The sequence below is a fragment of the Pithys albifrons genome, chromosome 1, assembly GCF_047495875.1.
Source record: "Pithys albifrons albifrons isolate INPA30051 chromosome 1, PitAlb_v1, whole genome shotgun sequence".
Classification (NCBI taxonomy): domain Eukaryota; kingdom Metazoa; phylum Chordata; class Aves; order Passeriformes; family Thamnophilidae; genus Pithys; species Pithys albifrons.
The window spans coordinates 17,734,202-17,755,209 of NC_092458.1; the positions used below are offsets into that span (position 1 = coordinate 17,734,202).

Consider the following 21,008-nt stretch of genomic DNA (forward strand, 5'->3'; position numbering starts at 1 on the left):
AGAGATGGGCTGATTCCAATGGGATGAAGTTCAACAAGGCCAAGTGCCGGGTCCTGCACTTTGGCCACAACAACCCCCTGCAGCGCTACAGGCTGGGCATAGAGTGGCTGGAGAGCAGCCAAGCAGAAAGGGACCTTGGAGTACTGATTGACAGGAAGCTCAACATGAGTCAACAGTGTGCCCAGGTGGCCAAGAAGGCCAATGGGATCCTGGTCTGTATCAAAAATAGCGTGACCAGCAGGACCAGGGAAGTGATCCTTCCCCTGTACTCTGCATTGGTGAGGCCACACCTTGAGTACTGTGTTCAGTTCTGGGCCCCTCAGTTCAGAAAGGATATTGAGATGCTGGAGCGGGTCCAGAGAAGAGCAACAAGGCTGGTGAAGGGACTGGAGCACAAGCCCTGTGGGGAGAGGCTGAGGGAGCTGGGGTTGTTTAGCCTGGAGAAGAGGAGGCTCAGAGGTGACCTCATCACTGTCTAGAACTACCTGAAGGGAAGTTCTAGCCAGGTGGGGGCTGGTCTCTTTTCCCAGGCACTCAGCAATAGAACAAGGGGGCACGGGCTTAAGCTCTGCCAGGGGAAATTTAAGTTGGATATCAGAAGAAAATTTTTTACAGAGAGAGTAATCAGGCATTGGAATGGGCTGCCCGGAGAGGTGGTGGATTCACCATCCCTAGAGATTTTTAAACACAGATTGGACGTGGCGCTGGGTGCCATGATCTAGTAAATGGACTAGAGTTGGACCAAGGATTGGACTCGATGATCTTGGAGGTCTTTTCCAACCCAATCGATTCTATGATTCTATTTTATATGTTCTTAATTTTTTTCAAATACAGCTGTTGCTATATTATCTTTCTATTTAAAAATTACTTGGTTTGTTTGTGTGGTTTTTTTAATGAGAAAAAACCCTCCACAGTTTTGCTGGTCCATAACAGCCACTAAATGACTGATATGTTGATCAGGAAATGGCCTCTGCATTCATGGTTTGCATGATAGATTAGAAATGCTTAATTTAAATAAAGGCTTGTTTCTATGACCTGTTGCATTTTTGTTTTTTTTTGTTTTCAGACTTTTGATGCAAATGACCTGTATCAGGGACAGAATTTCAGCAAAGTTCTCAGCTCTCTTGTGGCTTTAAATAAGGTGACTGCAGGTAAGTAGACTGTTCTGTCTTGGTGTTGGTTTGCAATTAATTTCAACTTGTATCAGCGTATATTTATACATGTTGCTGTACCCTTTATGAAATGAACATGTGCAGCATTTTAGAAGAATTTTTGTTGGAGTTCATGCTCTTAAGACTTTGGCAGTAGTCTCTCTGGGTTCTCCAGTGACATCTTCTGCAGAAGGAAGCCTTGTGGGAGAGCTGAGGCTAAGCCTTTAAGCTGGCAAGCAGCCTTAGAAAAAGGGTCTTTTTGGGGTTGGGTTTTTTTCATCCCACTTTGAAATACTAAAGTTAACTTTTGCTCCATTCTGTCATTCTCATATTTGAACAGTTTTCAGAAGTTTTGCCCTTCACACTTTCTATACCCCAGTGTTACATTCTTGCCAGTAACAAAAAGATAGCCCATGTCTTTGATCCCTTAAGCCCCACATTTCATTTAGGTAGCAGCTAGAAGTCATGAACCACTTGCCTCAAGTTCTTTGGTGGGAGAGGAGAGCTGTAGAAGTACCACACAGGTGAGAGATGTCCATCTGTCATTGCAGGGTGAGGCTGTGCTAAATGATGCCAACTGGACCCAAGAACAGTCAAGAAATGTTATTGTTGGTGGCCCTTTTGGCTTTTTACTGCTCTGCTGTCAGTAGGTAGTTTCAGTAGTGGTCATCAGGTCAGAATCTGGTGAGAGAGATTTAAAAATGAACCATACTTGTCAGTTTTTATGTGAGGAAGAAAAGTGATACAAAAGTCAGTGGTGGATCAGTGTTGCTTCATGTAATGCTAACGTGGTAAGTATCTTGTCACTTTTGTAATACTTCTCTCATCTATTTCAATGGAGGTTTTGGTTTTTTGGTGGCTCTTTTTTCCCCCCTTGCCTTAGAAAGCACTTCTTAAGATTGAGTTTCGCAACTAAATTCTTAGTTTTAGTGAATGGACATGGAGTCATACCATTGACTTCTTTTAAGCTGCTTAGGTAAGTTGGAGATACTGCCTTCCACCTGAAGTGTAAGTGCAAATGCAAACCAGTGCTTTTAAAATTGCTGCACACTGACCGTAGCTGCCTTTGCTGTTGCTAAAGTGGAGAAAAAGTGCAGCTGTTTTTTCCAGACATAGATAGATTAATGCCCGCAGCAAAGAGCCACAGTTGTAACTGGCTTAGAATGGACTCGTTTGATCCCTTTCATGGAGGGGGCGGGTGGTGGTGGTATGGAAACCAAAAATCAAAACCACATGCCAACTATGGTGTTGTCTCATTCTTAGGAGCAGGCATAAATCTCCCTGTTCAGCTACTCCTCCAAACAATTTTCATTAACTAGGTGATTGTGTAGAGAAGGTGTTTTAGACGCTTTTCTCCCTGCTCTGGTATTGAAAGGTGGCTTTCAGATCCCCATATGGATTTGCAAGAATTTCAGGCATACCCAGGTTCTTCTGAGGTGTGCCTTCCTGCAGCATAAGGAATGTGAGTAATGAGCATGTTTATTAAGGAACTGGTTGCTGTTTATAGAAAAATGAAGGGAGAGGAACTGATAGAAGGAAGTGGAGATAATGGTAAGAGGGAGAAAAGGTTTTACAAACCCTGTAAATGTTTAGATGGATGGAAGAGTAGAGATTTTGAAGAAATTATCAAATTTGTCAAACTTGAGCATTCTGTTGCTATTCCAGAATCATCTTTTTTTTTAATATTTGTTTTATTTTTAGGAGTGAAGTTGATTTTTTTCTCTTTCTGACAATAATTCCATTGGGAAATTAATTGAGCATGTTTATTAGGTATTTTAAGAGAAACTTTAATGGGTACATGGGGTCTGCAAGCCCTTTGAATCTGTTAAAAGGTCAGATTGATTTGCAAGTATTCAGATATTATTGCTAAAAATACTTTTAATTTGCATGTAGTTTGTTTGTAATAGTTTGCTTTGTTTTCATCTCAAACACGTACGGTTTCTAATTCAAGCCTTAAATGATGCTCTTGTGTTTGTGTATTAGCTCTGCAGTTGCAAAAATCGGAAATTCCATTAATCAAGCCACACTTGCACAAATGCAAGGTAGTGTGTTTTAGGGTTGCCCAGAAGCCAGAACAAGAACACACTGTCATAAGTCAACCTGATCCTGTTTTTTGAGGTGCACTGTGTCAAGGTGTAATGCTGGAGTTGTTGCTTTGTCTTTTCTTCTACTTGAATGCAGTTAGGAAACAGCAAACTGGACATGGAGAGGTTCCTTTTAATCCCTAAATTCTATTATATACTGGTGGTTACAGCAACTTTGAAATTTCTGGGAGCATTAGAATTATTCATATAGTTATGGTTTACAAATTAAGCCCATGATCTAGTCCCATTGCTCTCCTGGTGGTCTCTGGAAACAAAGATCTATGTCCTTTCCATAATGGACTATAATCATCACTGTTTGTCTTAATATCATGGCCTTTAAATGCTTTTAAGAAAGCAGGTTCACAAAGTGTGACCTCTTTTGTTACTTCAATGTCTAAAGATACTGTCCATACAAAAAAGGCAACATCATATGTTTAGTTCTCATATTGTACTGTTTGACTGGGGAGTGTATATTTATAGGTTTTTTTGAAGGATAGTGATTTCTGAATGATAACAATGACTCGTTTAAAAAAATGCACCCAAGAAGGTGTTTTCTGCTCAGTCACTGCAGACTTGGAGCATCCTTTGTCAGCAGTACTGTGTTTGTTGTCATTCTCAAACCCTTTCCCTCCTGCATCTCAGCTTCTGTTGGATGCTGTGCTGAAGTTTGAAAGCTTTCCAGTTAAGATGAATCAAGTCCTTTCTGGTTCGATATGGAGCAGCAGATATACCTTATTCACTGGTCTCCTCATGGATCTGAGCCTGTATGGGTTATTTCCCTTGGACAAAAATATCTTAGATTTGCATAATCGTGGTCTACTTTAGTCTGAAAGTAACTATTAGGAGACTGTAGTTGTGTGCGTACCTCAGATAGAGAGGTCAAGTGTTGGAAGAAGACTAAACTACTAGGAAAGAGTAACAGAGGCACAAAAACCAGGAGAGCAGTTGGGAAACTTGTGTAGTCTAGTGAAAACATCTAGGCTTGGGACAGAAAATACTGTGTGGTTTTCAGGGCATCTTGAAGCTCAGATGCTTGCTGAGTAATTTCCTTGTATATATGGGAAAAGGTAAGGAAAAGGAATGACTTGCCATACTTGCTTAGAGGAACAATGTTTGTCTGCTGTCCTGTGGAAATACATGGGGAGCATCCACCTCCTGTGGGTTTGGCTGTGAGCACTGGGGCCACTGGTGCAGCCAGAAGCAACCTCTGTCCCAACATAATGTGGGGAGAGGCTCCCAGCAGAGCTGCGGGAGGCCACAGCCAGCACTGACCCTGGTCCTTGCGAGCTGCTTTTGTTGCAGCCCCTGTCTGACTGTGGCTTACTAATCCAAACAAGCACACCTCACCTGTGAGTGGGCAACATACCATCCCAGGGAGGTGCCAGCCCAGTTTCCAGGGCTGGGGCTGCCCCAATGCCTCCAGCTGCCCCTCTCCTGTCTGGGACAGCGGGATTAGCAACATGGGTTGCTGGGTCCAGAGAAGTGCAACAAGGCTGGTGAAGGGACTGGTGCATAAGTCCTATGGGGAGAGGCTGAGGGAGCTGGGGTTGTTGAGCCTGGAGAAGAGGAGGCTCAGAGGTGACCTCATCACTGTCCGTAACTACCTGAAGGGAAGTTATAGCCAGGTGGGGGTTGGTCTCTTCTCCCAGGCACTCAGCAATAGGACAAGGGGACACAGGCTCAAGCTCTGCCAGGGGAAATTTAGAAATTTCTTATCAGAAAAAAATTGTTTCCAGAGAGGGTAATCAGGCATTGGAATGGCCTGCCCAGAGAGGTGGTGGATTCACCATCCCTGGAGGTTTTTAAACTAAGAGTGGACGCGGCACTGAGTGCCATGATCTGGTAAACGGACTGGAGTTGGACCAAGGGTTGGACTTGATGATCTCAGAGGTCTTTTCCAACCCAATCGATTCTATGATTCCATGATGCTGCTCCCTTGATGCCTCTCCAGCAGTCCCTCTGTGGCATGTAATGCTGCCCTTCAGGTAAACATACCACATGGGTGTGAGTCTCAGAGTAGAGACAAATGGAAGACGGGAGAGGTTTAGGAAGGGTGTTGTTTATTTGGGCAAGCATTGTTTCTCCTTTCTACTCCTATGCTTCCCTTCAAAGAAGCAAAACTAGCTTAGTTGGCAGAAAAAGGGATGAGGCAAAGAAATGTAAGAAATAAAAGACAGTGGAAGGAATGTTTTAATTGAGAAGGAGATGGTTGGGAGGGGGGTTGTGGTGCTATGGGAAGAGCTGAGAAACAGATGTGGCTGGCGACACTTCAAGCAAGTTTTGTGCGTTCAAAGTACTTGGCCACTGGCTAAAATGATGCTGGTTAATTGCCTTTAAATAGCTGGGTAGTGAGTAGGAATAGAGAAATAGAACCGTAACCATCCTCTTTCTAAACAGACCGAACTGTTTTGTTGTCTGTGTGGAGAAAAAATTATCAGTGTCTCAGGATTTTAAATTATTTATTGCTATACCTTTTGGAATCTTGAATTGCAAAGCAACTGGAAATGCATCAAATCTGGTTTAAGCATGTGAATTTTACAGAGATAAGCAGAAGTTAGATGCAGATTTTTCAAATTCTGATATTTACTTTTTTTTCTATTCTCCTACAGACATAGGGCTGGGCAGTGACTCTGTATGTGCACGTCCCTCATCTCATCGGATAAAATCTTTTGATTCTTTGGGATCCCAGTCTTCACACAGTAGAACTTCAAAACTCTTTCAGGGACAGTATAGGAGTTTGGTAAGTTCTGGAAGAACAAAACATGCTGTGGTGTGATTTCTTTTTTTTTTCCTTTTGACAGCTTTTATAAGTAAATATATATAGTGTAGCAGACTGTTTCCTAACTTTCACCCCTGTGTTCGTAGCCTGTGACATTATGTTTTTACAGCTCTTCTTATGATGTTCTAAAATAAATGCAGTTTTCTGTGAACTTTTTTTTCCTTATTTAGCACTCCATGTTGTCTGCATACACAGTATCTTACTGGATTTGTGTCTTTCAGTACAAAAACTTGCTTTTCTAAAGGCACAAATCTTATTTTCTCTGTCTGAGTTTAGGGATGATGATTGAAGGATATTCAAATCTCAGTGAAGGTGGTATTTTAAAGGTGGCAGTGGTGGTAGCTTTTTTTCCTATTTTCTGTTATGTTTCAAGGTTAATCCTTTGACTGGCCTTCAGGTAACTCAGCGGTGTGGGGAGTTGGTTTATAGTACAGCCAAAATCAGGGTTGAGTACCTCATAGAAACTAACTGTGATAAAAGGTGCTTTTAGTGATTGAAGGTTTGCAAGTGTTCAGGTCCCTCCTGAAAGCTGCTTTTTCAGTGCTTGAAAGAGGCTGTCTTGAATGGTGTGATGATTACTATGTGCAACTTGAAACACAGTGCTCTGCTTAAGCTTTCTTAGATGCCATTCGATGTCTTTTCTCTGTGCAAGTTCTTGCCCTAGGCCACCAATTCCAGCTCTTGTTCTGCTGTTCACAACCCACTGAGTTTTGCTGGTGCAGCTGTTTGTGGGACTAGCTGTTAGTGGGATCACTGAAGTGATCAGAGTTTTAAGTGCTTCTATCACTTTGGTGATCTGAGTTGCTCTGCAAAAAGTTAGAAAGTGCTGAGAAGTGTAAGAAGAAGAGAAAGAGCTGAGGAGTATAAGGAGAAGAGAAAGAGAGCTAGTGGCCAAACCCGGGAAATTCTTAGTTTGGTTTTGTTGCTGTAGATGATCACTTTGTTCTCACCAAATTTGTCCTCAATTTCCTCTACTGAAAAGCAATTCTGAACTGTAGCTGATCTCACTGTGCAGTGTTGCTGCTTCTTTTATGGCACTTCACCATTTACCAAGGCAAAACACTTTCTCTTGAGCAGTCAGAGTAGGTGAAAGTGCGTGATGTACCAGCAAAGGACTAAGGCAGATGCATTCTTTTGAAAATGTGCCAATCTGATTGTCAGCCACTGTGATTTAGAGTATCTTGGGGCTTTCTGCCTATTTTTTGAAGTTGTTGGCCCTCATTTTCCTGTAGTTTCTCAGCTCTTTAAGTCTGATTAAATTGAGTTGTGATACAGTAACGAGATTGCTGTGGATATGAATTCAGCTGACACATTACGAGATCGGAGTGACAACATGCAGTACATCTTTTGATCATCTCAACTGTATAGATAATATGTAGGTGAAAATCTTCTACCTGGCTAGCTGACTAGAATTGCTTACACAGTCATTTTTGGCACAAAGTTACTTCTTTAGTTACACAGGTAATCCTTAGTTACGATACAGACATGATTTGTAGTCCTATTCTCTTAGCTCCAGTGCAATGTGTGCAAGTATTTAGCTTTTTTAATACGAAGGTTTGCCCTGACTTTCATGAAATGCTTGAATGGTGCAGATATTAAAAATTGGCATTCACAAACAAAACGCTGAATTTGAACATCATCAATTTGAAAGACTTCTTGGAAGTGTCTGTTAACATTTAGTTGTTAAGTCAGAGCATTAATCTGTCTTCACATCTGTGATTGAGGATGAGTGTGCATACATGTCATTGTAGGGACAGCTGCGAGTCTGACATGCTGCAGACTTCCAGCTTTGCTAACCTTGATAGAAATGATTTGTGAGTACTTATTCAAGGTAAGCTGTATAATTGTTTGTAGATTTTGTGAAAGGACACTGTCCTTCTGCATTGGCAGCCCATGGAGATTTGTACATTCAACTGTGGGACCTCCCAGCCTGATCTGTTACAGGAGGAAAAAAATAAAAAGGTTTTAAGCTGCTCTTTATATCCAAAACTAGATTAAACCCAACTCATTTTCTTCTTCCAGCCCAGTTTTTTAGGAAAAGACTGTCAAATGTAAAGCTCTTGGTTCTTCGTAGTCGCCAAAGGCAGTTTTAATTTATTCTCTCTATAGGAAATATACATGTTTTCTTTATTTTTCTTCTTACTCTCATTTTAGCTCTGTTAACCCTAAGCCCTTCTGATTTGAAAGGCTGTAATAAGACAAGATATTCCCTTGGCTCATAAAAATCCATGGATTAAAAAGTAGAAAAATACTAGAAATGCCAAATCATTCCTTATAAAAACTTTTGAGTAAAAATGTGTGTCGATGAGATGAGAGGCTGTTTCCATTTCATGATATTTCTGTTTTCTTCATGGAAAAATTGTATAACTCTTCAATGTGATCATTTTGTTCTCACTTCTAGGACATGACAGATAACGGCAATCATCAGTTGGTGGTGAGAGCAAAATTTAATTTTCAACAGACAAATGAAGATGAACTTTCTTTTTCAAAAGGAGATATTATTCATGTTACAAGAGTGGAAGAAGGAGGCTGGTGGGAAGGAACTTTAAATGGAAAAACAGGGTGGTTTCCAAGTAACTACGTACGAGAAATAAAATCAAATGGTGAGTTTCGAAGGGAAGAGCATGTTTGCAGAAATTCTTGCTTTGGATTGAGATTACTAGTTGGTTGATTCATTAAAAAAATAATACTTTTTGTTTAAGCTTCACTGTATTTACTGAACTTCATTCACAGCCATTATTAATGCTCAGGAACTCATACTTTACCACTCCAGTTCACTATACAGAGTGCTCTGCGGCTTCTGAGTTAGCACTGAACATGCAGAAAACTCCCCATTCTGTTTGCCTGTTTGTCTGTCCTTGTCACAGTTGGGCTGCTCTGATTTCCTTGGTCTGAATTCCTAGAATAGGGGATTTTGACTCAGATGTTGACATACTTTGAATTAGTGCTTTGAGTTTAAATAGTGAGAAATTTCCTACGAATCTCTTTAAAACAACGAAACAAAAAAAGTGAACCAAAAAATAACCTTAGATGAACCAAAAAAAACTACACCAAAAAACTTAACATATCCCATTACTTAGAAGCAAACAATTGCAGGAAGGAAACCCAGTTCTACCAAAATCCACTTTTGAAAGATAATGTATTTTTCTTTTTCTTTCTTGCTCATGCACCTTCCACTTTTCTTCATCCAGGCTTCACCCTTCCTCTGAAGTTTTGTTTTGAACTTTATGTAGTGAAAGTGCCTTCTGCAGATGTTATCTGAGTATCAGAACTGACATGGCTTTTTAATTCACTAGAACATTGCTGTAGGTAACGTAATATCTCTCTGTCTCCTTTATTTCCTTTTTTTTTTTCACGTGTCTTTCCTGTCTCAGCTTACTTTCAGAGATTAGGGATAAACCTGATAGGATAAAACTACCCAGGGACTCTGGAAGACTTTATCATTCTTTCTGTTGTCACAGCTCCAGTGAAAACACATCTTCTGGGGCCGTGTGAAAGTCATTGGCATGGCTTTTTTCTTCTATTTTAGGCAGCCATACAGATGCCTGACTGCAAAGTGAGGTTGTGAGGGCGAAACTCTGTTTTTAACCTTATTCTTTGTCCTCCAGTTGCATCCTCTTATTTCTTCCTTGATTTGCTATCTACAATCTGTTATTGCAAAATGCTAGTCTTAGATCTGCAACTTCATTGTCCTTTTGGGATAAATTCTCTTAGATAATTCTTTTAGTCACAAAGTAAGACTTGGCATTAATGTTCTTCAGAGAGATGCACTTTATCCTGACAAAAATTCTTGAAGCCTGTTTTTCGTCTGTAGTGTTGTAGCATCAGTCTTGATGACCCTCTTGTCCCATTGTTACTCATTTAAATCATTGTGGCAGAGATCTTGTTTGGATTTCATCAGTTCTGATCTCCTCCAAAGCCTGAAACTAGAACCTGGGTAGGCAGTTAGGCTCCAGAATAGAAACAGCTTTTAGCAGTGAACATTTAAGAACCAGAAGTTGCCAGTAACTGAAATTAAGGTGTTTCTTGTTTTATTAATAATACTGCACTTAGGTGAAGTAACTCTTCTAAACAGGAATAGACAACAAGCTGTAGAGAGCTCGGGTTAGTACCAAGTGCAGTTTGATTCTTGTGAGTCCTTGCAACTGTGTCTCATCTCTGGGGCTGAGATGAATTACCTCCATTCTTTGACTTTCAGCCTTTGGTTCTTGCCCTCAGAAAAGTTTTCTCCCAAGCCCTTTTCCCTGTGTGTTCTCTGTGCTACAATAGCTTATCCCTTTGGGCTTTTGTGAGATTTCTCACATTCCTGGAGTGTTCTTTCATATGTTGTGTTGCTTCTGTCGGAGGGAATATGTGCTCATGCTTTTTTCTTCTCAGAAAGCTGACTTCATTGATTATTACCAAGTTAAAATGACTGACCTATAGCTCACTAGCCTTTTCTTTTCTCCTTTTTAAAATTACTATGTTTGCCCTTTTCCAGTGCTTTATGGAGCTTCTCTTGTGCTCTCTGGTTTCAGAGAGGGTATAGTTAGTTCTCTTACTATGAGATCAGCACAACAGGTACTGTGTAATTTATCAAAATACTAATTTTAACCTGCTTTTATGCATTTGTAGGTATATGTTTAACTTGCCTGAAGTTGACTTTCTTATAAGAAAGATGGGAGGGTAGTAAATGGAAGCATGACATAGTAAGAGCTTCATGACGTTTGTTAATAACTGTTGAGTTGCAGATCAGCTTTACTCCTTGATGTATGTACGCTGTGGAAAGTTTTGTTGCTAGTACCTTTATGTTCATGGCAGTTGTATTTCAACTGGTGACCTGATTTCTTCTATTTACTCTTGCTTATTTTTGTGTGTTTGTGGTCAGCGTATGTATTAGTGATATTTAATCTTTATTTCAATTTGCATCTGCCTTTCCCATTTTTTGAGATGCCTCTAATTTTTAAGCAGAAAAGGCTCACAGGAATCACAATTCCTTTATGTTGTCACAAGTGGCAGTTCTTTTTTTAACCCATATTTTAAAGTTTACTGAATTCTTCTTGAAGTTCATTGCTGTAATTTTACTGAGCTTTTTTTTCTTTCTTCATTTTATTAGTTGTTTCCATGCATTTTTTTAATTAATGTTTTTATTCTCAACTTATTTATGGTCTATGGATATTGTTGAAGGTGCTAGAGAGAGGGCTTTTTTGTAACTCGTCTCCCTTCTGCATCCAAATGCATTGTCAATGTGTCTCCTGAGGCTGGACTTCCTTTCTTCTGCTGTTCTTGTTGGAACAAGAATGTGCTGCTGTTTACCACAGAGCTGTGAAGTTATTTGAGCTGCTCTGGTGGGTGTTCATAGAATGGATTGGGTTAGAAAAGACCTCTGAGCTCATCAAGTCCAACCCTTGGTCCAACTCCAGTCCCTTTACCAGATCATGGCACTCAGTGCCACAGCCAGTCTCAGGTTAAAAACCTCCAGGGATGGGGAATCCACCCCCTCTCTGGACAGCCCATTCCAATGCCTGAGTACTCTCTCAGAGGGGTCATTTCCTCTTGGCTGGAGAACACAAGGTCTGGACAAGTTCAGCACTTTGTCTCTCACACATGAGAATTCTCTCACTCATTGCTTTGTTAATACTTTTATCTTCTTTTTTTGGGTAAAACCACCTTGGCAGCTGCCTCTCTGCCCTGCCTGCCTTCAGCTCTTCCAAGTCATTCCACCTGCAGGAGTTGGACTTGGTGAGAAGTTTCATCTAAGTTATGTGTATGGGCTCACAGTCTCTGTTGTCATCCTGTGTCCCTGCTCTTTTTCACTTGTCTGTGTTAGGAGGGTTGTCCTTCCTTGAGTTGATAGTCTTACAGTGTCCATTTTTCTTGACTTCTAGCAAGTGTATATACACCTCACTTCAGGACTTTCCTAATTCAGAAATATTTTAAGTGCTTTCATGACTTAAGCATGAAGTTGAAACGTGACAGTGCTTTTTTCCCTAAGGTATTTTAAAACTAGTTAGAATTTGCTGTCTTAGATCAAATTCAAAATGTGTTTTCTGTCAGAGTTACAATGATTTGATTTAAAAAAAGATCAGGATAGGATTGTTAAAATACTTGCTCTTGATTAAGGTCTTCATGAGCAAATTGTTCATCATGGACATCTAATCAGTTTTCAGAATACTTGGAAAATGTTCTGACACACAGTATTACTCTACGTTTTTTCTTCTCTCAAATGTGGCTTAAAATTCTGCAACTAGTTAGAAATTCTCTACAGGTTGCACTGTTACCATATTTGATGTAGCATTATTTGAAGAGCTGGGAAATGGTGAGTTTGACTAAATAAATCCCCTCAGTTTGCTGTAACCTGACTTCAGCACAATAGGTGACAGAAGAAATGAAAGAAATTCTTTACTTGTGTGTTTTGTTCTAAATTAATATCCTCTGATGTCAGAAAACTGTGTATGTGTACTCTTAGCTTTAAGGTGTCTTTGAAGTTAGATATTCAAGGAAAAGAAGAAACAGCTGAGTAATGGGGACTGCCTTTACCATATGGATTTCTTGAGAATTATAGAAGTAAACTCTGTTACATAAGCAGAGCATGTTATGTGGGAAGGTATCCCAGAGCAGCTAAAATGTCAAGAAGTTTTGCTCACTTTGTAACTTGGTTGTTTAGTTATGCCAGAGTGATTAATATCAGCACAGAATGCTAATACATGTGTGAGACCAGCTATGAATGGTTGTGTAGGACAGATACTGAGTTTATGGAGCAAAGCACAGCATTTAGTTTTTTTACGCTGGTCAGTGACTATTTTGGCGAAAATAAATTTGGTTGGGATGGAAAACTGGTTTTATTTTGTTTTTGAGAGTGTGTTTATTCTCTTCCCCTCCCTGACCTGAGGGGAAAAGGAGAGTTTGTCTGAAATTGTGGTAGCTATGATCAAACATATAAGTAGGAGGGGAAAAAAAAAAGAAAGTAAAAGAGTTTTCTGTTCAGGTATGTGCCATTCAAAAAAAAAAACGGTCCATTTCTCTCTCCCTCCTCCCCTGTGCACATGTTTTCATTTGTTTTCAAACCCTGTAACTTCTTACCTTTTTTAATGTTCTTTGATCACTAGTCAGAAAGTGCTTTGAAATGAGAGGACTTTATTTTCATCCTTCTGTGGTGTTAGACATGAGAGGGTAAAAGATAAATACTGTGTAAACTTGTATGGGCTTACTCAGGTTTTTTTCCTTAAGTGGAGCAGGAAGGGGTGGAGGTGTAGATGGAGCCTTGTCTCTTACATTGCTGTTTCTGTCCTGCACAGTAGAAATATTTGGAGAACCAGTTTTGAGGGTTCCCTTGCAATGAAAAGAATAGTGGTTAGCCAGAATGGGATGCACTTGCTTAGCTACTGTCAGATGTTAATCAGATTTTTAAAAAATCACATGGTTGCTTGCTGAGTTTTATCCAAGTATAATCCCTTTAAATGGCATGAGATTATGCAGAAGGGAATATAGCTTTGTAAAAATTGCATTTGATATGTCACAAACTTTAATTCTTCACAGAAATTGTGTCATGACTGTCCTAACCTCACTTCTGTTATGCTTTCTTGGCAGTTATGTCAGTATCAACACTAGTGCAAATTAGTGTTAATGTTTCTTCTGGTTGGATGTTAAAAAAACTCCAAAAACAAACAAAGAAACAAAACAGTGTTGGAAAGAGGTGAAGATATAATGGAAGAGTAGAGCATCAGCTGTTTCTATCCTGTGGTGCATTAGGGAAGGACAGATGTGCTTTTAGCTTTGGGGAAAAAAAAACAAGGAAAGGAAAAAATAAATAAAACGCTACCAAGAGTGTTAGTTTTTCTTTCGCCAGCCATGTACACTTGGAGGTGTATTTTGTTCTCTTGTCAAGTGTTATTCCACAGGCCTGAATAGAATAGAGGCTGGGACTAGTGAATACTGTTGGGAAAGAAGCATTGGTAGTGTCCTTATTTCAGAATGGAGCTCATTCCAGAACTGGAAACAGGCTTAGGTCTGCCCTCCTGGTGTTGGACTTGAAGAAATTAGTCTAGAAAGACAGACTTTGCTTGTACCACTTCACCAATAGAGATCACATAGCATTTGGTATCCCAGTTGGCACATCTTTCCTCCACAAATGTAGGATGAAATAGCAGAAATTATATCTTTGCATCTAGATTACACACTGTAGCCTAGTGATCACAGAAAAACTTGGTGGTCTTCTTGCAGTAGTAGGGTTGAAATGCTTTACTAAAATATGTTCTGAAGGCTTTGTGAAAGAGCATGAAATAGAGTGTTGCATGAAAATGAGTAAGACATAAACTGGAGACATGACAGAAGAGAGAGAATGTGAGAATGTCAAGTAATTTGAAGGCAAGTAAAATAAATACTTGCATGTAAATTCAAATAGAATGAAACTAAACATTGGAAGAATTGGGTAAATTGTCTTTTTACCGTCAATTATATGTTTGTAAAGGATAAGAACTTCATTTTGGGGAGTTCATTGAATCTTCTGTACTACTTAGGGCAGGGTTATAAAAGCATTCGAGTTGTTATAAAAGCTGCTTTGAATTGTTTTGGTTCTACTGAAGATAATTAATCTCTGGAAGAATAACGTTAAAAAGCCTGTGCCTGTGCCACCCCCATTCTCCACCCAGAGTTGATCTGTTAAGTGAATTCTATCTGGTTTATCACTGCCACTAGACACTTCAAAGCATTATCAAGTGTAGATTAGGCCAGTTGAATGTTATACTTTGATCATGGAAGAAAGTGATAGTGGTAACTTACCTCCTGGTTTCAGTCATCAGCTGGGTACTGTCTCTTCCAGTAGCGGAGCAGATGCCTGTTTGCTTTGGATTTGATCATATGCTGTGCCTGTTTTCACTGTGGTGCTTTCAGTGTTAACGTAACAGATTCACATTGTGATTTAGAGAAAAGTAGGAATCTTCTGTATTGGAAAAATTGGTGTCTGGCTCAGGTTGCTCTCTTCTAGTGCTTTGAGAAACAGAACCTCTCTGTTGGAGTGGGCAAGGTGCCAGGGTTTTGCTAATGTTTCTGAAACCTGTGGACTTTATAGACATACAGGCCTCTAAGATCTCTATATATTCCCAGTATGCTGAATGGGGGTGGCATCTGCTTGAAATGTTTGATGAAATATGCTCTGCTTGCAAAAGTACTCTTGATGTTCTATTACAAGGATAATAAATAGCACTTAACTTAGCATAAGCAAAGAAAGTGATTTCTTATGTGCAAGATCAGGATTTTCTTCTGTGTAATGCATTGTGCAATAAGCTAATTGCAACAAGACTGTTTCTTATTCTTCCTTATGAAGCAAGGCAATGCTTGAAGGCAGAATACCAGACATGATAGACAGCTGGTCTAATTTGCTATGTCTTAATTGTGTGTTTCTACAATAGAAGTGGCCTTTACATTTTAAAAGCTAAATGTGCATTATGGCTGTTCAGGCAAAATGATCTGAATGTGTGATTTTTTTTTTTCTGTCCAGTTTTTAAATCTGTATTTGGATGTGTATGTGTCTCTGATGGATAACTGAATCAGCTGAGCAGCTGGTAATGCAAATGATTATACATTTCAGCAAAAAATCTCCCACTTTCTTCAGCAGCTTAAGAGGAGAGGTGTATGGTTACAGCCTTTAAGTTAACAAAGAGCCAGATTTCTATGACCAGCCAACTTTTTCCAGATTAACAATGGTCAGACATCTGTGTAACGATAAACTCAGTGACAAGTATTTACTTTTATCCTTAAATAACTCTGGTTTCTCCTTTCGTGCTTTTTGGCACATGATTAACAGTATTTAGTGAACCTGAAAGTCACTGTAAATTGAAGAGTAAGTCAAAAGCTTCCACAGAGCAGGAAAGCAAATTACCAAGTTCATGTAAATGACATATTTTTCATCTTTCAGTAGAAAGAAATGAATTGTAATTGTCCCATTATTGACAAATGTATAAATGAGTAGCCATACCTACGACATGATTCCAGGTTCTTCTTTCAGACTGAGTGTTTGATGGCAAATCTGCTCAAGTTTACGGTTTCGGGCCAAGGGGATGGGAGGAGTCCTGTCATTTGGAATTACTTGACTTTGTATAAGAGCATGGATGTGCTGCAGGGCTAGTGCTGAGCACATCAGTGTTCCCAGCTGGATAACTGCTGGGTCTAATAGTTTTTGTGCTGTCTGTCGGCTTAGAGCTTGACTTGGGGTGGGTAGGCGGGGGATATTAACCAAAAGGATTTTACTGTCATCTCTGAACCTGGTAAGGAGAAATTCTTTTTGCTCATGTTTGGCAGTTTTAAGACAGTGTTTTATTTTAAGATTGGCTTTTTAGAGAAGAGTTCCAGTGCAATACATAGAAAAGCCCCTTAAAGATATTAGCACTTGTGTGTTCATGGAGCATGAGCAGCACCTTACGGACCATTAGCTAAAGCCTCAGGTCCTGCCGGCCTGCCTGGCACTCCTGGTGTGGGAGTTGAAAGGGTGACCTTCATCTGTAGTCAGCTCACCTGAGATGGCATCATCCATGGGCTTACAGATGGGCAACCTGGAGAAGCATTAAATTTCTCAGGAGAAGCTGTACCATATGGACTGTTCTGCTTATGGTGGTGGTTCCCTGGTCAGCTTTACTGTCCATGGGAATTTTCCATAGCTGGCCCTTAGCATGGCTGACTGGGCTTCTGGAAAGGCAGACCTGTATTGAGACTTGCATAATTTATTCTTAGCCTGAGGTATCAGGTAAACTAGAGTTAAATTATTCATAAATCTTTATTAAAATGCATTTGAAATAGGAGCTTGCTTTTAAAATAAAGCTGCAACTTCGGTATGTATGTTTTGATGATGGATTTTTTGTTTGGTGTGAGGGTGTGGTGGGGAGGGTTGGTTGACGACTTGCCATTTTGTAGTTTAGATACAAATTACTCAAATATGTGTTTGAAAATTGTGTATTAGACAAGCCTGATTATTTAAAAAAAAAAACCAACCCCCCAAAAAAACCAAACCAAAGGACCATAATGTCGTGATAAATACTGTCTCACAGGTTGGTTGAGTGCAGAGTCAAATGTGACAGATGAAAAAAAGATGCTGTAAATCCTACTGGCTGTTTCTCCAGGATGCGGCATGACACTTGATTTTTCTCTCATGTCGTCTTTGCTCCTCTGTGATCGATTGAGAGGAGTGGTAGTGGTGGGAGAGGAGGCTTTGGGAGTGTGTTTTCTGTGCCTCTGTGTTCTGGGAGTCAGCGTCTGGGTAAGACTCAGGACTATAGTTTTGATCTTGCACATTAATGTCCTTCTAGGAAGCATATGCATTAGTGAGTGGTAGATTCCCTATGGGATTATAGGAAGGGATTGCCTTTATTGTTATGAAGAACTCTGTTCTCAAGTGCATAAGCATTTTTATTTGTCATTCATTAATAGCAAAAGATGAGTTAAAAGATGATTTTCTGGGATAGGCATCAGGTAAGCTACTTGACTAGTATAGTGTTTTGAATCTCGTTTCAACCAGAGTGAGTGTAATATCTCTCATATATTCAACCTTTAATTGCTCACTTGCTTTCACAGAGTTCATTAAAATGATATTTAAACTTAATACTACTTTTGTTTGAAAGTGCATATAGAGTTTGGAAATGCCTGTTGTTTTTTGTTTATTTGGCTTTTTTAATTGCAATCTGTGACAACATTTGGTTTTTTTAAAAATAACTTGGAAAAAATTCTTAACGGACTTTCTGCTTCTAGGAAAAAGAAAGGGAGTTTTTCTGCTTGCCTTTGTTGAGACTGAAATTTCATTGATTATGAACATATGAACCATTTCGATTCTTTGCCAGTAATTTCAAGTGCAGTTATGTATGTTTCTCAGCAAAACACCATTTTCACTGTATCTTGTGATAAATATTTTAAAGCAGTTTGTTTGACCTCTAGCGTTGAGCTATGAAATTGCACCCCATTGACCCCAACATATTTTACGTTTCAGAAAAACCAGTTTCCCCCAAATCAGGTACATTGAAGAGTCCACCTAAAGGCTTTGATACGTCTGCAATAAACAAAAGCTATTACAATGTGGTGAGTGATCGTTTTTCCTCCATGGGATCTGTTTTATACTGTAGAATGTAATTTAACTAAATGCTCTTATCTGCACAAAACTAAAATGCAGTCTTGTCAGAAAGTGCCAAAACTAGATAGGGATGTTAGTGAAGTGTCATAAACAGGATCATCATTAGTTTAATAGAATATCACACATACAGATTCTTAAACATGATGCAAAATTGTAGTCTAAATTAAGTGAATAATAGGCATTTATGTAATACTATGCTAATTTTACTTGCTTTGCTTGTTGTTAATTTTCCTGTTTTCCCCATTTCCCAAATATGCAATCAGTGTTCCCCAATCTCTATGAATTACTGAAATTCTGCTGTGTTAATATGATTAAGAATACTTTTGTCCTTTTTGTTGAATAAGAGATTGAACATTTTGAAACAATTTGCTTCCTTTGTATTCATGTGTATAAGTCAAGTCTGTTATTAACTTTAGGAACCTCTGGCTTACAGTGGTGGATACATTTCATAGCAAGGCAGTACAGCTGAGTCAGCCCTTAACACATCCCCAGCAATTCTTAACTAGTACTCAGACCCTTTAGATACATGTAAGAGACATACCAAACTCTGTCTTTCCAAGTGTGTTGTAACCATGTTGAGAATCATTTATTTATTAAAAGCAGATAGATTTGGAAGCAAAAAGCATCTTGCTGGTTTTGTTAAGCACTGCTCCCTGCTGGTGTAAAACCCAACCACAGTGTTTCTTTCCCTTTTCATTGAGCCCATGCCATTGTTTTTCATTTTATTTGTACGTTTTCAGCAATGATCAAAAAGAATAGTTTTATGCTTTCATCTTGTGTGGTTGCGGCATGAATAACACCTGGAAGAACAGAGGTGTTTGGGATATAGTCCCCTAACTGAAAGCAGCAAAGCAGCCTCCTGCTCTTCCCTCTGACTTGCTTTCTGCTTCTGCCGGTGGCTGTAACATTGTGGTGAAGAGAGGGCTGCAGTTCTCTGGCTGTTGCATCCCACACCTGCTAGTCCTGAGGGAAAGTACCTGTGCAGGCACACCCTTCCTTCTTCAGGATGTAAAGACCTTACTGTGGTATATTCAGGGACAAAACCCTGAATAGTTTTCCTTTGTATTTGTTTTCACTATGTCTCTTAACAGCCTGTTTTCTTTCTAAGTTTGTTTTAGTGTGTAGTAGAAAATATGTTTGTCTTCTCTGTTGTTTTGATGTTGAAACCTATGATTTTCAATGCACGTAAGCTGAAATGAATGTAGGACAGGAGAAGATTTAGTTCCTTCACTAGGTAGAAAACTGCTCTTACTTATGTTTAAATTGTCATTATATTGAGTTTTTAATCAAAATAAATTGGCAACTTGAACATGAGTCCTTTGAATTGGAGGGTTTGGTTTAACTTAGTTATTCATTTAAAGTAAGTTGTAAATACATGCCTCATTTACAATTTAATATTTTTTCCTGGTAGATACCAGTATGATGAAAAGTAAGAGTTGCAGCTGTTTAATTTGGACTTAACAAAAACTTCAGCTTGACTGTGTCCAAAATAAATTGAATCCTATGGTTACATATTTTACTTTGTAAGAGTAATACAAGCCATTATGGGGGGTGATGATGGACTTCAGTGAAAACAATAGGATGTATGTGTTTGAATTTGTTCAGGTAGCAAAGTTATAATATGCCATACAATTTTGAAATATCACTTTTGGCTTTTGAGAATTTCAAAATTGTTCCCTGGATAACCCATTATAATTATGAAGGCTCAAGGTACTCTTTACTCTGGGAAATAGAGCTATAGCTGGCTTTTAAAGTTATTTATTGAAAAAATAAAACAAAAAACCAAACCAAAAAACTAGTGACCATCATACACCCACTATTGGAATTAGGGATTTTTTTATCTTGTTCACATGCGACTTTCTTGGTGCACTTGATGTAATAAGATTCCAGCTGGTTTGACTTCTAGATATTTACTATCTGTTGGCAAATTGTAGGGGATAGAAATGACCAGTTCATAATAATGACACATATATATATAAAATGTTGTAAATTCAAGCACTGACCCTAGAGTGCTGTTCTCAAATCTGTCTGCTTTGAATTTGATAATTGCCTTGTGTTTTTTTCACAGCATAACAAATACCTTTTTTTTTCTTAGCTCACTATTTTATTTGTTTTATTTAGAAAATGAGAGGCTATGCTGTAGCATGCACTTTGTTTCAGGGAAGCAAGATTCCATTCTTATGTGTGAAACTTAAATTAGACATGTTGACTTTTAGATTTTCTTGAAAAATATTAAGTGCTTCTGATGGCAATGTACGTATAAAATAATTATTTTTCATAGTTATTAAATATGTATGATTTTAAAATGTAGTGAAGACAAACAGCAAACCCATTCTCTGAAGTGAAAGTGGTTTAACCTGTGAGTTGAGTTTTTGTGCTGTCTTAATATGTAAGCTGGGACTTCTCTGTGCTAGAAGTCTTATCAGTCTGTACTGATAACAAAGTTGAGGTAAAAACAGAACAGCTCCAGATAAACCTTTGGGAACTGGTAGCTGCAAAGGTGTAGCTCGAGTTAAGGAGTAAGTGTTAAAATCTGTGTTGAGGGCTTTCTTGACAGCCAAGTGTGTATTGAGGCTCTTACTCTGGGACTACTTGCTATTTTTGAGTTGTGGCCATCTCCCATCATATGGGGATGTGCTGAAACCCTGTAAACCCTCATGATTTATGATTGCTGTTTTTCTTGTGAAAGGTTTTGTGCAGGTGCAGGCAGCACCTCTGGGCACATTTGTTGGAGTGAGGACAAAATCAAAGGGTAGTTCAGAGGAAGTCCAGAAATGGTAGGAGAGTCTCCCTTTCTGGGAGGACTGGGATAGACTAAGGGAAAGGTGCTTAATGTAAAGAGGAGACTGCTTTCACTGCTTCCTTTTTTTCTTCTCACCCCTATAAATATGTTCTTTATG

The 21,008-nt window shown here is 39.1% G+C and overlaps 1 protein-coding gene across 6 annotated transcripts in view; it reads left to right on the forward strand.

Annotated features, from left to right (window-relative positions):
- Positions 1–21,008, forward strand: part of ARHGEF7 (Rho guanine nucleotide exchange factor 7) — a 126,994-nt gene that overhangs the window by 47,809 nt on the left and 58,177 nt on the right. For 5 of the 6 annotated variants that reach the window (XM_071569522.1, XM_071569112.1, XM_071569361.1 and 2 more), the window contains 4 exons: positions 1,067–1,151; positions 5,845–5,975; positions 8,416–8,617; positions 17,968–18,056. In XM_071569522.1, the coding sequence (XP_071425623.1) occupies positions 1,067–1,151; positions 5,845–5,975; positions 8,416–8,617; positions 17,968–18,056 (507 nt within the window). Of the gene's footprint in view, positions 1–1,066; positions 1,152–1,716; positions 1,943–5,844; positions 5,976–8,415; positions 8,618–17,967; positions 18,057–21,008 lie in introns of those variants that run through there. The other variant, XM_071569279.1, reaches the window with a different exon arrangement.